The 15,876-nt window shown below is 46.6% G+C and overlaps 1 protein-coding gene across 1 annotated transcript in view; it reads left to right on the top strand.

The window, feature by feature from the left end:
• SMYD3 (SET and MYND domain containing 3) overlaps positions 1–15,876 on the top strand; it is a 751,923-nt gene that overhangs the window by 564,174 nt on the left and 171,873 nt on the right. Inside the window, 1 exon segment of the mRNA NM_001160092.2 lies at positions 5,824–5,934. Within this exon segment, the coding sequence (NP_001153564.2) occupies positions 5,824–5,934 (111 nt within the window).

The following is a 15,876-nucleotide window of genomic DNA, read 5'->3' as shown; positions in this document are numbered from 1 at the left end:
CCAGGGATTGAACCTGCAACCTCATGGTTTCTAGTCGAATTTGTTTCTGCTGCGCCATGACGGGAACTCCAAGAACTTCGGTTTTGATGCAGTGTATTTTGTAAACTTTAAAGACATGAAACAGGCATGAAGGCGGGAGGTGGGGGGGTGGGGGTGGAGGAAGCATATTTGAGCCAAGCCTGAAGGAGAGAGTTCTGGTCACGGTGGTTACAGAACACGGAGGGAGGCCGCGGGAGTCTCTTTACAGGCATTCAGTGAAATAGTCTCTCGCTCCCTATTCAGTGCCCTGTATGATCACTCATGAGTTTTGGCCCCTGTAATAAATCTCAGATTTGTCAAGCGTATTTCTCTGGTGTGGCAGGCCCTGGATTTGTTGGCTTCTCGATGAGAACATTTAATCACCCGGTAACTACTACTGATTAATCTGACCCTCTCGCTGGGGTGGATGCCTAAGAGCCACTGGGCTGGACAGAGAATAGGGGCCTGGAGTTCACCCAGGAGGGAAAACAGAGACCAGCTCATTTTACCACCTCACCTCATAGCAGGAAACTGGGGCCCTGAGAGACTGAAAATATACAATGAATGCATACGGTCCCCCAAACTCCCCGTTAGAATCTTTCAAAAGTGTGCTTAGAAATTGGTCATTTGGAAAGGGAGCCTTTCTACACTGCTGGTGGGAGTGTAAGTGGGTACAACCACCGTGGAAAATAGTATGGAGGTTCCTCAGAAAATTAAATCTAGAACTACCATATATGATCCAGCAGTCCCACTCCTGGGCATATATCCAGACAAAACTATAATTCAAAAAGATATATTCATTCCTATGCTCATAGCAGCCCTATTCACAATACCTAAGACATGGAAACAACTTCAACATCCATGGACAGATGAATGGATTAAGAGGATGTGGTACATATATACAGTGGAATACTACTCAGCCATAAAAAAGAACAAAATAATGACATTTGCAGCAACATGGATGCAACTAGACACTCTCATACTAAGTAAGTCAGAAAGAGAAAGGTGAATATCATATGATATTACTTATATGTGGAAGCTAAAATATGGCACAAATGAACCTGTCTACAGAACAGAAACAGACTCACACACATAGAGAAGAGACATGTGGTTGCTGAGGGGGAGGGGGAGAGAGTGGGATAGAAGGGGAGATTGGGCTTAGTAGATGCAAACTATTACACTCAGAATGGATAAGCAATGAGGTCTTGCTCTAGAGCACAGGGGACTCTATCCGGTCTCTTGGGCTAGAACATGATGGAAGATAATATGAGAAAAAGAATGTATGTGTATATATAGCTGGGCCACTTTGTTGTGCAGTAGAAAATAGCACAATATTGTAAATCAGCTATACTTTCATGAAATAAAGAGAGAGAAAGAGGAAAGAGAGAAAGAAAGAAAGAAACTGGTGATTTGGAATTTAAGAGGAACTTGCCCGATGTGATGGCCCTTTGTACCTCAGAGGCAGCTTGGCTTCAGATCATGAAGCAAAAGAACGATTTAGGGAATTAAAAAGTGTCTGTGGTGTCAGCGGCAGGAGCCCAGTTATTACAGGTCATTGCTTGGCGGGGACCTGCGTGCTGCGGGTCTGAGAGTGCTGCAGCTGCTCCCGAAGAAAGGGGTCTCCTGTTGCCCGGCTCCCCACCCCAGCAGAGGTATGAGCAGCAGCTGCGTACTTGTCAAAAAGAGCATCAGGCCTGAATCAATAGATATGGCTGCAAATCCCAAAGGGATCTAATCCTTGGCTGGTTTCCACTGTCTCCTGCTGCCTGGTTCGCGGTGTGCCCGGCCCACCGTGGTCATTCAGTAACGTCCTTGTACGTTTCTTAAAGGCAGGGACTCCCGGTCCCGTGTGTGGAGCAGTGTGTTACCGCTCCTAACACGTGAAGGGTCTCTAGAGGGCCCGCCTGCCGGATGATGCTGTGGTTTCTGTCACCCTGGTGATGGCCAGGGTGGACTTGACCTCTTTCCCCGCTGACCACTTTAATGAGGCTGTGTTTTCTGTGTGAGGATGGCCTCTCTGCCCTGCCAATCTGTCAAGCAAGTAAGGTCATGCTTTATAGACACGAGATGTTTTCCTTTAAGTCTACAAAAACCCCACGGAGTGTTCTGCTCTAGGGGGTTTTGTCATCTCCCGTAGTGGGTAATCCTGCTGCCTTCCTCTCCTTTCTTCCCCAACACGCACACGCCGCCGTCATCATTTTCTTCTTGTAAAAGCAAATGAAGAAGTAATCTGTAGGGCGTTCTGGGCATGGCACAGTGGAAACGGATCCAGCCAGTATCCGTGAGGATGCAGGTTCGATGCCTGGCTTTGCTCAGTGGGTTAAGGATCGGGCGTGGCTATGGCTGTGGTGTAAGCCGGCAGCCACAACTCCGATTCGACCCCTAGCCTGGGAACCTCTGCGTGCCTCAAGTGCGGCCCTAAAAGGCAAAAAAAAAGAAGAAGTAATCTGTACAGTATGTTACAAAAAGGAGAACCAGAGAAGCATGAGGGACCTGAGAGTGCATGGCCAAGGAAGGAGCTGGTTTATTCTTCATCGGGCAGTGAGACCTCAGTGAGACCCCGAGATTTGATTGAAGCTCAAAAGAGGTGGGGATGGGCGATCTTGCCAGGGCGCAGCGCGTTGAGAATCCCACTGCAGTGACTCTGGTAGCTGCACAGGCACAGGTTAGATCCCTGCGCAGCGGATTAAAGGATCCGGTGAGGCTGCAGATCAGATTCAATCCCTGGCCCAGGAACTTCCATATACGGCAGAGTCAGCCATTAAAAAAGTGAGAGTTAGAGGGAGAGAGAGGGAGATGAGGGCGGGCCCGTGATGGATCTGGGGGGGAGGGCAGGGGAAACAGCCAGTGCCCAGGCCTTGACGCGGGAGTGTGCGTGGAACCCAGATGAGGCTGGCTGCCTGGGGCAACGAAGAGGGGAGATGGGATGAGTTCTGAGCAGGATCGGGGCTGGGTGAGGTGAAGCCACTGGCTGTCCCACTACCTGGGGTGAAGAACTGGCTTCTTTCTTTTTTTCTCTTTTTTTTGCTTTTAAGGGCCGCACCTGCGGCATATGGAGGTTCCCAGGCTAGGAGTCAAATCAGAGTTACGGCTGCCGGCTTCCACCACTGCCGCAGCAATGCAGGATCTGAGCCACGTCTAAGACCTACACCACAGCTCACAGCAACGCTGGATCCGTAACCCACTGAGCAAGGCCAGGGATCGAACCTGAATCCTCATGGTTCCTAGTTGGATTCATTTCCACTGCAACACGATGAGAACTCCAAGAACTGGTTTCTTTATTACTTTTTTCCCTAATCCATTGCATCCTTATATTTTTATAAAATTTAATGAAAATAGGGAGTTCCTGTTGTGACTCAGTGTTAACGAACCCGACTAGTTGCCATGAGGATGCAGCTTTGATCCCTGGCCTCGCTCACTGGGTTAAGATCCAGTGTTGCTGTGAGCTGTGGTGTAGGTCGCAAACATGGCTCGGATCTGGCATTGCTTTGGCTGTGATGTAGGCCAGCAGCTGTAGCTCCAATTCAACCCCTAGCCTGGGAACCTCCATGTGCTGCAGGTATGGCCCTAAAAAGCAAAAAAAAAAAAAAAAAAGGAGCTGTTGGAATGTTTCAAATAGAGGAAAGATCTGATCCAACTGACATTTTAAGTGAATCACTCTGATTGGAGGATGGCATGCAGGGGGCCCAGGGCAGAGGCAGAGAGACCAGCGGTGTGACTTGTATCTTACAGGCAGGAAGTGGCGGTGGCTCAGACCAGGCTGGATCAGGAGGCCAGCATTGGGAAAGGTGGAAGGTGGTTGGTCCCGGGTATATCTCTACCATTGAGCCCAGTCGAGTTGCCTAGTGGATGGAGTGGGGGGTGTGAGAGCAAGAAAAGTCGGGGTAACTCCAGGGTTTTGGCTTGAATAACACATGAATTAATATCCCCTGAGATTGGGGAGGCCACAGTGGTGATGCAAGGATTGGGGAAATCAGGAGTTCCCGGTTTGTATATTTTGAATTAGGCTCTTGGTACATAGGAGATCGAGTCAAGCGAGAAATGGTTAAATTATCACGATGTTACCTAAAGACTTAAGCCTTTTAAAAAAAAATTAAAAAAATTATAGTTGATTGGAGTTCCCGACATGGCTCAGTGGTTAATGAATCTGACTAGGGTCCATGAGGACACGTGTTCAATCCCTGGCCTCGCTCAGTGGGGTAAGGATCCGGCGTTGCCGAGAGCTGTGGTGTAGGTCGCAGACTTGGCTGGGATCTTGTGTTGCTGTGGCTGTGGTGTAGGCCTGAGGCTACAGCTCTGATGTGACCCCTAGCCTGGGAACCTTCATGTGCCATGGGTGCAGCCCTAGAAAAGACAAAAAAAAAAAAATTATAGTTGATTTACAGTGTTGTGCCAATTTCTGCACAGTGACCTAGTCATACATACATATGTATACATTTCCTTCCTTATATTATCTTCCATCATGGTTTATCCCAAGAGATTGGATAGTGTTCCCTTTGCTACACAGCAGGACCTCATTGCTTATCCATTCTAAATGGAATAGTTTGCATCTACTAAGCCCAAACTCCCCGTCCATCCCACTCCCTCCCCCCACCTCCACCCCTTTGCAACCACAAGTCTGTTTTCTGTAAGACTCAGGTCTTAAAGTGGAATCTTAGTGCTAGAGAGAAGCCCAAGAAGTCCCTGCAACAAGAGATTAGGTTAGTAATTGTATAAATTGTATAAATTTTGTATACAATAAAATATACATGTAAACCTATGTTGGCCAGACTTCATATCTGGTTGACCCTAAATTCCATGAAGCAGCTATAGGATTTTTAGGATTTAAGAGCAGTCTGCCTGGATGATCTGCCACTCATTTGACTGCCAGCATTAATTTAGCTTCTCTGATCGCCAATGGATACAGAATTTATTGCCAGAACTTGGTACTACCAAACACAGAACAGCTCTTGATCTTTTACTGTTTAGTGAATAAAAGAGAAGGAGCAAAAATATGTAGAGTTAATGAGACAAATTCTTTCAAACAAATTCTTTTTTTTTGCCTTTTTTGTGTGTGTGTGTGGGGGAGCTGCATCGGTGGTATATGGAAGTTCCCAGGCTAGGGGTGAATTGGAGCTAGAGCTCCCAGCCTATGCCACAGCTGCAGCAATGCAGGATCCGAGCCACATCTGTGAGCTACACCACAGCTCACGGCAATGCTGGATCCTTAACCCACTGAGCAAGGCCAGGGATTGAACCCACATCCTTATGGTTACTAGTCAGGTTCATTCCCACTGCACCACAATGGGAACTCCTCAAGTAAATACTTGATGCACATGCACTCATCACAAAGACTGGAAGGTAGTGCATTAAATTTTTACGTGTGATTATTTGCGTGGAGAGAGTGTGAATAGAATCTTCTCTCTTACACTGTTTGGTGTGTCATGAAGACAAGTGACTTCAACAATTAGCCATCATAGGAGGAGTTCCCCATCATGGCTCAGTGGTTAAGGAGTCCGACTGGGAACCATGAGGTTTCGGGTTTGATCCCTGGCCTCGATTGGTGGGTTAAGGATCCGGCGTTGCCGCGAGCTGTGGTGCAGGTTGAAGGTGCAGCTGGGATCTTGCGTTGCTGTGGCTGTGGCCTGGGCCGGTGGCTACAGCTCTGATTAGACCCCTAGCCTGGGAACCTCCATAAGCTGCTGGCACGGCCCTGGAAATGGCAAAAAGACAAAAACAAAAACAAAAAAATGATCAGCCATCATAGCCATTGTTAAGGAAAATGAGCACAGCAGCGGTGTGACCCCTCCCTCTCTGCCCTGCCAGCTCACCATCTGCTACCTGGATATGCTGATGACCAGTGAGGAGCGCCGGAAGCAGCTGAGGGACCAGTACTGCTTCGAGTGTGACTGTTTCCGGTGTCAAACCCAGGACAAGGTATGTTGTACGGAACCAGCTTGGAACACCTCCCAGGCAATCGCTCCCTGATTTTTCAGAGAACTCTGCTTTTCCTTCATTGAACCAAAAGTAAATGACCCTCCGTGCATAGGAGGAAACAAGGGTACATAAAATAATGCATTGTGACTACCAAGCAGTAAGAGGTTTGATCTCAGGAAAGGGTCCACGGAGCTTAGGGTTTGGAAGGAACGTAGGTATGAAACATGTAGTTAAAAGGATGTTGAGGGAGTTCCCGTCATGGTGCAGTGGAAACAAATCTGGCTAGCAATCATGAGGACGCAGGTTTGATCCCTGGCCTTGCTCCGCGGGTTAAGGATCCGGCATTGCCGTGAGCAGTGGTGTAGGTCGCAGACACAGCTCCGATTTGACCCCTAGCCTGGGAACTTCCATATGCTGTGGGCGCAGCCCTAAAAAGACCAAAAAAAAAAAAAAAAAAAAAAATTGTTGAGGGCTGGAGTGCTGTTAGAACACAGGGCAAGAGAGTTAAGTCACGTTATGATTATAACAGCTATTGCTCAGTAATAAACACACCAAGTTTTATCTCGTTTTTTATTTCTTTGAAGTGTCTTCTGTGAGCCTTTTGGCTGCAGTTCTTTCTCAGATGGAGATGAAATCACTTATCTAGCAACGTTCACTCTCTGAGAAACGAAGAGGAGCCAGAATACAGGCCGTAAAGATAGTGATTGAGCTCTTCTCACGTGACTCGTACCCTTTCCTCACGTTGACTATTTATTGTTAGTTGGCACACAATCGGTGGTCTCAGGAAATCTTACTTTGATGGTGTGTTTTACATTTGTTGGCGTTCTTTTATAGTCACTATCTCATTTGGACTTCATGCTCATAAAATAGGAAACAGAACTCAGAAAGGTTCGGAGATAGGCCTCTGGGATAGGATGCAGGAAAAAGTGACAGGCCCAAGTCTCAAACTCAATCAATCTGGTGCTCCTCCCCTGTCCCACAGCTTCCTGGGACTTCAGGCACCAGCATTGATGCAGAGAGGTGGTTGCTTTCACTGCATGTGAAGGGACCACTAGCTCGTTCTGAAGATGCAGGTGTCAGTGATCAGGATTAGTTTTTCACTAAGAAGAACTTTTAGAGAGTTCCCATCGTGGCTCAGTGGTTAACGAACCTGACTAGCATCCCTGTAAATGTGGGTTCGATCCCTGGCCTCGATCAGTGCGTTAAGGAGCTGGTGTTGCCGTGAGCTGTGGTGTAGGTCACAAATGCTGCTCAGATCCCCTGTTGCTGTGGGTCTGGCATAGGCCGGTAGCTACAGCTCCAATTTGACCCCTAGCCTGGAAACCTCCATATACCACGGGAGCAGCCCTAAAAGACAACAAAAGGACCAAAAAAAAAAAAAAAATGTCTCTGAGGATGCTGGTTTGGTTCCTGGCCTCTCTCAGTGGGTTAAGGATCCAGCTGCTAAGCTGTGGTGTAGGTCATGGATGCGGCTTAGATCTGGTGTTGCTGTGGCTGTGGTGCCGGCCTGAGGCTGCAACTCTGATTCAACCTCTGGCCCAGGAACTTCCATATGCCACAGGTATGACTGTAAAAAGCCAAAAAAAAAAAAAAAAAAAAAATTAAAAAAGGAGTTCCTGCTGTGGTGCAGTGTGATCGGTGGTATCTCTGCAGCACCAGGATGCAGGTTTGATCCCTGGCCAGGCACAGTGTGTTAAAGGATCTGGCATTGCTGCAGCTGTGGCCTAGGTCGCAGCTGCGGCTTGGATCTGACCCCTGGGCCAGGAATTCCATGTGCCACAGGGCAGCCAATAAATGAAAAATAAAATATATACTTTTTTTTTTAAAGAAGAACTTTTAGGAATAAGTGAATTGAACGGGGAAAGTTGGATCCACTGCTAAGAGCTCCCCAAGATTCAGTCCACTGTCATGGTCACATTTTGCCATTTGCCAGCTTTCTAGGAATCACAGGGGATCCCCTATAATCCCTCCTCAGAGTATAGTGGGAAACGGTAGGGAGCAGCTAGCTTCCCATAAGCTTCCCTGGATGGGAATGGGAAGGCTTTTAAATTTAATGCCGCTTACATGCCATCTGGATTGCAGACTCTCAGTTATTTTTTGAAGTAGGTGATTTTTTTTTAAACTGAGGTCTTGTTCACTTTGGGGTTATTGTCATAGCAGAAATCTGCACTAAAGTAGGGTTTGGCTACGAATACCAGATAACCCAACGAAAACTGGCTTTCATAAGAATGTTTTTCTCAAGAATTCTAGAGAAGCCATTCAAGACGGGAACAGCTATTCCTTGGTCTCAACACAGACCCAAACTCCTTCCATCTTCCTCCTTAGCCTGCCAAGCATTTGCTTTGGTCTTCATGGTTCCAGGATGACTGCTGCCTGCAACCTCTAGTCAGTGCATCCGTGCTCTAGACAGGAAAACGAAAGGGGTGATAAAGCAAAGAATAAGGAGGATCCTTCTTAGGATTTCCACCTAGACCTTATGGGTCAGAGCTATGTCACCTGCCACCTTAGGTGTAAAAGAGGCAAGGAAACAGAACTTGACCTTTTCAGCCTTTATGCTAGAAGAAGAGAAGGGAGGAGAACGCTGTGAACAGCTTTTTGGGAGCCGATCTACAATGTCTATCATATCCATTAATTTCGTTTGAGATAATAGTATGATTGTCTAAAGAAAGAGAACTAGCAGGGTGTGTGCGCGAGTGCATGTGTGTGTGTGTGTGTGTGTGTGTGTGTGTGTGTAGAAAGAGAGATAGATAGATAGATAGATTGATTGATTGATTAAAAGGATTTGGCTTATGTGATTGTGGAGTCTGACAGGTTGCAAGATTTGTAGTCAACAGGTGGGAGGCCCAGGGTTGCCGATGGTGTAAGTTCCAGTCTGAAAACCGGCAGGGGAGTTCCCATCGTGGCGCAGTGGTTAACGAATCCGACTAGGAACCATGAGGTTGCAGGTTCGGTCCCTGCCCTTGCTCAGTGGGTTAATGATCCGGCGTTGCTGTGAGCTGTGGTATAGGTTGCAAACGCGGCTCAGGTCTCGCATTGCTGTGGCTCTGGCGTAGGCCGGTGGCTACAGCTCCAATTTGACCCCTAGCCTGGGAACCTCCACGTGCCGTGGGAGTAGCCCAAGAAATGGCAAAAAGACAAAAATAAATAAATAGGTAAATAAATAAATAGAAAACTGGCAGAGTCCAGACCCAAGAAAGCCAGTGTTTGAGTTTGAGTCCAAAGGCAGGAAGAAACTGATGTCCCCCCTAGAAGGTAGTCAGGGAGGAGGAGTTCCCTCTTACTCATAGGAGGATCAGCCTTTTTGTTCTATTCAGGGCTTCAACTGATTAGGTGTGGCCCACCCAGGCTGGGGAGAGCAATCTGTCTTATTCAGTCAGTGTATCTTAATGTTCATTTCATCCACAAACACTCTCACAGACACACCAGAATAATGTTTGACCAAATGTCTGGGTATCCTGTGGCCCAGTCAAGTTGACATCTGTTCATCACCACAGGAGTTCCTGTCATGGCTTAGAAGTAAACGAACCTGATGAGCATCCATGAGGAGGTGGGTTTGAGCCCTGGCTTTGCTCAGTGGGTTAAGGATCCGTCATTGCTGTGAGCTGTGGTGTAGGTCACAGACGCAGCTCAGATCCAGCATTGCTGTGGCTGTGGTGTAGACCGGCGGCTACAGCTCCAATTCGACCCCTCACCTGAGAACCTCCATATGCCACGGGTGCGGCCCTGAAAAGACAAAATAAATAAATAAATACATAAAAAATAAATTGGGAACTCGTGGAACTGAGGACATAACCACTTAACAGTAATTGAGCACTTTGGTACTTGATTGCCGACTGGGAAATTTGCCTTCGAATTTGAAGCTAGAGAGTCACTGGAATGACTGTCCCAACTACGCCATTTTTTAGATTTTAAGAATTGTGTACAAACTGAAATGTCTGTGTCCTCCTCTTCAAAACAACCCAGAAAATCTCAATTATGAAAGAAAAACGTGCGTGTTTGCTCTGCTGGATTCCGGTCCATTCTGAACCTAACAGGAGGGGCGGTCTTGGGCAAGTTATTCAGCCAGAGAGACTGGCTCCATCATCCGTAATTCGAGGGAATTAGGCTAGATGGTCTTCAGGCCCTTTCCAGTTCTGCTGTCCCCCATTTCTATGAAATGTTTCCTAGTGGAAGTGAGTCGGACATAGGATGTATTTAGATGCGAACTGTCAACTTGATGTCACTTAGTTCATCAGTTATATTTTTTTAGAGCCTGCACCGTCCGTTGTATTTTTGAATTTCTATGTATCTGAGAAATGTGTTCTGTGTAGTACTAGAAGCATCCCTTTTGAAATCTCTATACTGTCAATTTCTTTTGAAGAAATTCTTCAGAGGTCACTTTGCCTTCATGCATCCCCTAAAGAGTATAAACTCAAAATGAGTTCACTTCCTAGACTTAAAAGTTTTCAAGCTTATTTTTCTGCTTTTCCTGGAACCTAGAATATTCATCTCAACAGGTTTCTACATCTAGAAATATTTATCAGATGCCCACATTTGCATGGTATGGGGCTTGCAAGGTATCATGTTTCAGGCAGGCGAGAGACCTTTGAAAAGTGAGTGTAATTTGCATGTGTGGAGTTAGTTGTCATTTGTAATCAGCAGCCACTCAATTTCTGTAAGAAATAAAACTTACCTTCGAAAGGAGGTTTGGGAATGATACGAATTCTCCTGTGGCTTGAGCCAAGGCAATAGAAGCAGAACAGACCAAATGGAATTGATTGTTTCCATAAGTCTGTGGATAGTACATAGTGTACTTGCCTGAATGCCACAGGCTTTATTGCAAATAACACACACACACACACACACACACACACACACACACACACACACACACACACACACACACACACAAAACAAGCTATATTTACTTTCCATGTCACATTCTTTCCTAATGCCTCTTACATTTGACCCTTCTTTTAAAATGCAGTGTCAGGAGTTCCTGTCATGGCACAGTGAAAACAATCCGACTAGGAACCATGAGGTTGTGGGTTCGATCCCTGGCTTCGCTCAGTGGGTTAAGGATCCAGCGTTGCTGTAGCTGTGGTGTAGGTCACAGACACAGCTCGGATCTGGCGTTGCTGTGGCTCTGGCGTAGGCCGGCGGCTACAGCTCAGATTTGACCCCTTGCCTGGGGACATCCATGTGCTGCACGTGCAGCCGTAAAAAGACAAAAAGGCACCCCCCCCGCCCCCCGCAACCGCAGTGTTGATCAATTTACTTACAGCCCTCTTGCCTCGTTCCTAGATTGTGGAAACAGCCCCTGGTTGGTCACCCGGCCCTCAATTTCTTTCCTTTCCTCCATTTTGCCCAGTTTTAGAGTAAGGTTTCTGAACTAGCCCTGTTTCCATGCCGTTGCTTTGCTTGGAAATTTTAAAAATATTTAGGCTTATCTTTAGTCTCCAGGATAAACATCAAACTCTTAGCTAGATGCTCAGTGTCCTCCACAGTGAGCTCCTTTGCAGAACAGATCCTGACTCACAGACTTTGAAAAACATACGGTTTCCAAAGGAGACAGGTTGGGGGTGGGAGGTTGGGATGGAAAGGCTATAAAATTGGGTTGTGATGATCATTGTATGACTATAAATGGAATAAAATCCATTGAGTCTTTTTTTCTTTTTTTTTTAAAAAGATGTTCAGTTGTCCTCCAAAGGTGTGACCCCAAGATCCAGCCTATCTTTGCTTCGTTTTGCTCTTTTCTTTTCCATTCTCCTCGCTTCTCTTCTTTAACTTGTTTTATTTCATTATACCCTTTCCCTCACCCAAGAGGCTTTCATGAAGCTTCCAGTCGCACCGGCACACACATACACATGATGTATGAATGTATGCATGTGTGTGTAATCCAAGAACAATAAATTTCACATTGATTGGTGAAACAAGAGTGACAAAACAGAAGATAAAAGCAGGTTCTTAGCCAGCTTTTTCTTTGATCTTATATGGTAACAAGACATAAATCACATATTTGCTCTAAATTTCTCAGCAAAGCTAAAAGACTCATTTCAGAAGCAGTACCTGCAAGACTGGACACATCCATGTTCTTTGGCAAGAGCAGTTTTTCCTGGTCCTGAGGGCTGAGCAATCACCAAGGGTCCCACCAACACTGAAGAGTCAGCACTCTTGTCAAACATCCGCAGTGGTTCAAAGTGCTGGGTTTATAAGATTCCTTAGTGTGGCTGATGGACATCGTTTCACATTACAGCTTAATAAAAGAAGTTAAGAGGAGTTCCCGTGGTGGCTCAGTGGTAATGAATCTGATTAGAATCTATGAGGATGCAGGTTCAATCCCTGGCCTCACTCAGTGGGTTAAGGATCTATGAGTTGTGGTGTAGGTTGCAGCCGCGGCTCGGATCCGGCATGGCTGTGGCGCTGGCATAGGCTGGCTGCTGTAGCTCTGATTTAACTCCAAGCCTGGGGACCACCATATGCCTCAGGTGCGGCCCTAAAAAGAAAAAAAAAAAAGATTATTTAAACTATACATGCATGTAGTTTGAACAAAGTACTGACCCCAGGTGCAAATGTTAGGGCATTTTCCCTCTCCTGCCCAAGTCTGGCCCTCTCCATGCTGAGGGAAGCCCTTTCGGCTTCTGGCATTTATTCCACGTTTCTAAAACTACAGCTCCCTTAAATCACATCCTAGGGATGTTTTTTGCTCTTGGGTCGGTTTAAGGACTTTTTATTTTCAGGATTTCAAGGTTGCTTCCTCCCACCCCATATCTCCCGGTTTAGGTTTTATTTCTACCTATTTTTGTTTCATGATGTCTCATTCTCTTCCAATGCATGCTGCGCTGTTCTTTACCTGTTGGAGCCTCCTGATCATGCTTCATTTAAATCTTGGTCAGTCAGTCAGTGCTGTCGCTTATTTTAGTGGAGTCGTATCACATTCTGATTGGTGATTTTTGATTTTTGTCGGTTATCTTCCTGAGTGCTGTGTTCTGCCAAGCGTTCTGGAATTTTGTATGGCGGGCCCATTTTTAGTTTGGGAAAGGGTTTGTGTTCCTTTTTCTCCTTCTCTGCTCATCCCCTCTGTCTGGTGGCCTTGCACTGGCCTCCCTCAGGCTACTCAGGCCCCAGGTCAGAGCCAGGACCTAATGGCCTTGCAAGTGTTGCACTGCAGGGACGCCTCCAGCTCTGTGTCTTCCAGCCTCACCAGGCCCAAGATTCCCATAGATATTTAACCCAAGGCAACATGATATCAACCTGTATTTTTAGCCTCTTTTTTTTTTTTTTTGGTCTTTTTGGGCCTGCACCTGCAACATATGGAGGTTCCCAGGCTAGGGGTCCAATTGGAGCTGTAGCCGCCAGCCTATACCACAGCCACAGCAACCTGAGATCCTAGCCGAGTCTGCAACTGACACCCCAGCTCACAGCAACACCGGATCCTTAACCCATTGAGCAAGGCCAGAGATTGAACCTGCAACTCAAGGTTCCTAGTCAGATTTGTTTCCGATGCACCACGAAGGGAACTCCTCTTTTTTTTTTTTTTTTAATTGGCCACACCCATGACATGCAGAAGTTCCTGGGCCAGGGATCAAAGCCATGCCACAGAGGTAACCAGAGCCACAGCAGTGACAATGCCAGGTCCTTAACTTGCTGAGCCACCAGGGAACTCCTTTAAAAAAAATTCATCCCGTTTTTGTCAGGGAGCTGCATCTCATCCCTGAGCTTTAAGTGTTAAAGCCAGATGTACTCACTTTCGTAGGTGAAGCATTTTTATCTCTTTTAACCATTGCAACTGAACTCGCGCCTGTGACCGCCAGCTTTCCGACCTGAGGCCCTGGCTCAGCTGTACAGACTGCTCTGCATTTCTGTTCTATTGTTAGTCCAGGGAGATGTCTATCTAGTTTGTGAATTACTAAAGCCATTTTTGGCTTCTCTTTTTCTATTTTATTTACCATTATTGTGAGTTTGGTGTAAAGGGGAGCCCCTCCAAATCTGAACTGAAAACATCTTGTTGGAAGCCTGCAGTTTGCTTTTCGACTGCATAGCTAAGCATTCAAGACTGGCGGCAAAAGGAACTAGAAGGATAAACAATGATCTAATTCTCCCGAGGGCTTCCATGCATGTGTGCATTTTTACCCAGTACCAGCCTGTCTGCAGAGCTGGGATCTGTGTCTTTTATCACTGAGCCTTCTAAGGACGGAGAGTAGAGTAGAGTCATTATGAAAATGTATCCATCTCAAAAAATAGTTTAATAATGGTTCTGTAGGGAGAAAAGTCCTGAGAGGTCATGCTACACTTCTAAGTCCACTTGCTCTTATTTTCTTCTGTAGAAATAAAGCAACGTGTGGGGTTTTTTGTTTGTTTGTTTGTTTGTTTGCCTTTTCTAGGGCCGCTTCTGTGGCATATGGAGATTCCCAGGCTAGGGGTCGAATCAGAGCTGTAGCCACTGGCCTACGCCAGAGCCACAGCAACATAGGATCTGAGCCTTGTCTGCAGCCTACACCACAGCTCACGGCAACACCAGATCCTTAACCCACTGAGTGAGGCCAGGGATCGAACCCGCACCCTCATGGTTCCTAGTCGGATTCATTAACCACTGCACCAGGACGGGAACTCCTGGTTTTTTTGTTTGGTTTTTGTTTTGTCTTTTTAGGGCCGCGCCTGTGACCTACATCACAGCACATGGCAACGCCAGATCCTGAATCCACTGAGTGAGGCCAGGGATCCAACCCGCATCCTCATGGATGCTAGTCGGGTTCATTACCACTGAGCCACAGTGGGAACTCCAAAAAGCCATGTTAATGGCTGTCATGTAATTATTTCAGTTTCTTCTTGCGACTCTTTTGTAACGTGGAATCATGTTTCTTGGGTCCCTCAGAGACCCTCCACTGCATCTGCGGGTTGGGGAGCCCAGCACGCCGCAGAGACACAGCCAGGGCCGGTTCCCCAGCAAGAAGGGCCTCAGTTCCTATAGGTGTGGCACCTTCACTCGACTGTTTAAGTTAAACTGGAGAAACCGGGCAGAGGAGGCAGGGGGGACCCACAGGGAGAGACAGTGATCCACAGGGAGGAACAGGAACCAGCAGGAGGAACAGTATTTGTCTCAAGAAGGAGTGAAGGAATGTTGGAGTTAAAACTGCCTTCAGAGGAAATGAGCATTTTTTTTGCCACAGAACAAGTTTTTATAGTAACTTGAGTCTATTTGAAATATGAGCAATTACTTAAAGGTCATTAAAAAAAGATTTTTTTTTTTTTCCTGCTGCCTTCCTCTCATTTGCTGACTTCATTATAAGCAGAAATGCCTCGTGGGGGGATGATGAGCCCAACCAGCTCTGAATTGTTTTATGGTTCAAGTTTTAACAATCTAAGCAGAATGTGTTTCCTGTTTCTAAGGTTTTCATCATAACCGAATTACATTATCTTCAGCAAGATTAGGAAGATTTGGCAGAGAATTGAATGGGGAGAGAGAGTGTGTGTGTGTCTGTGTGTGTGTGTGTCTCTGTGTGTGTGAGATGAATTTTTTTGTTTGTTTTTTGTCTTTTTAGGGCCGCACCCACAGCATATGGAGGTTCCCAGGCTAGGGGTCGAATCGGAGCTGCAGCTGCTGGCCTACACCACAGCTCACGGCAACACCGGATCCTTCACCCACTGAGGGAGGCCAGGGATCGAACCTGCAACTTCATGGTTCCTAGTCCGATTCGTTTGCGCTGCACCATGACGGGAACTCCCAAGAGCTATATTTTTAACCACGCCTCTCTACTGTCTCTCAAACTTCATGAATAACAGATACACTTCCCTATCTTAGTTTTTTAAATATTGGAGTGTCATTTGCAGCCAGGAAAATTCACTCGTTCTAGCACCCAGTCCTATCAGTTTTGCCAAGTGCATCGTCCCCATCGCCGCCACTACCAAGACCGGGAACCATCCCATCACCCCTCCCCAAGTTCCCTTCCACCGCTTTCTAGT

This window comes from Sus scrofa, chromosome 10 (assembly GCF_000003025.6).
Source record: "Sus scrofa isolate TJ Tabasco breed Duroc chromosome 10, Sscrofa11.1, whole genome shotgun sequence".
NCBI lineage: Eukaryota > Metazoa > Chordata > Mammalia > Artiodactyla > Suidae > Sus > Sus scrofa.
The sequence above is the reverse complement of the archived record's forward strand: the minus strand, read 5'-3'. Positions and strand labels throughout refer to the sequence as shown.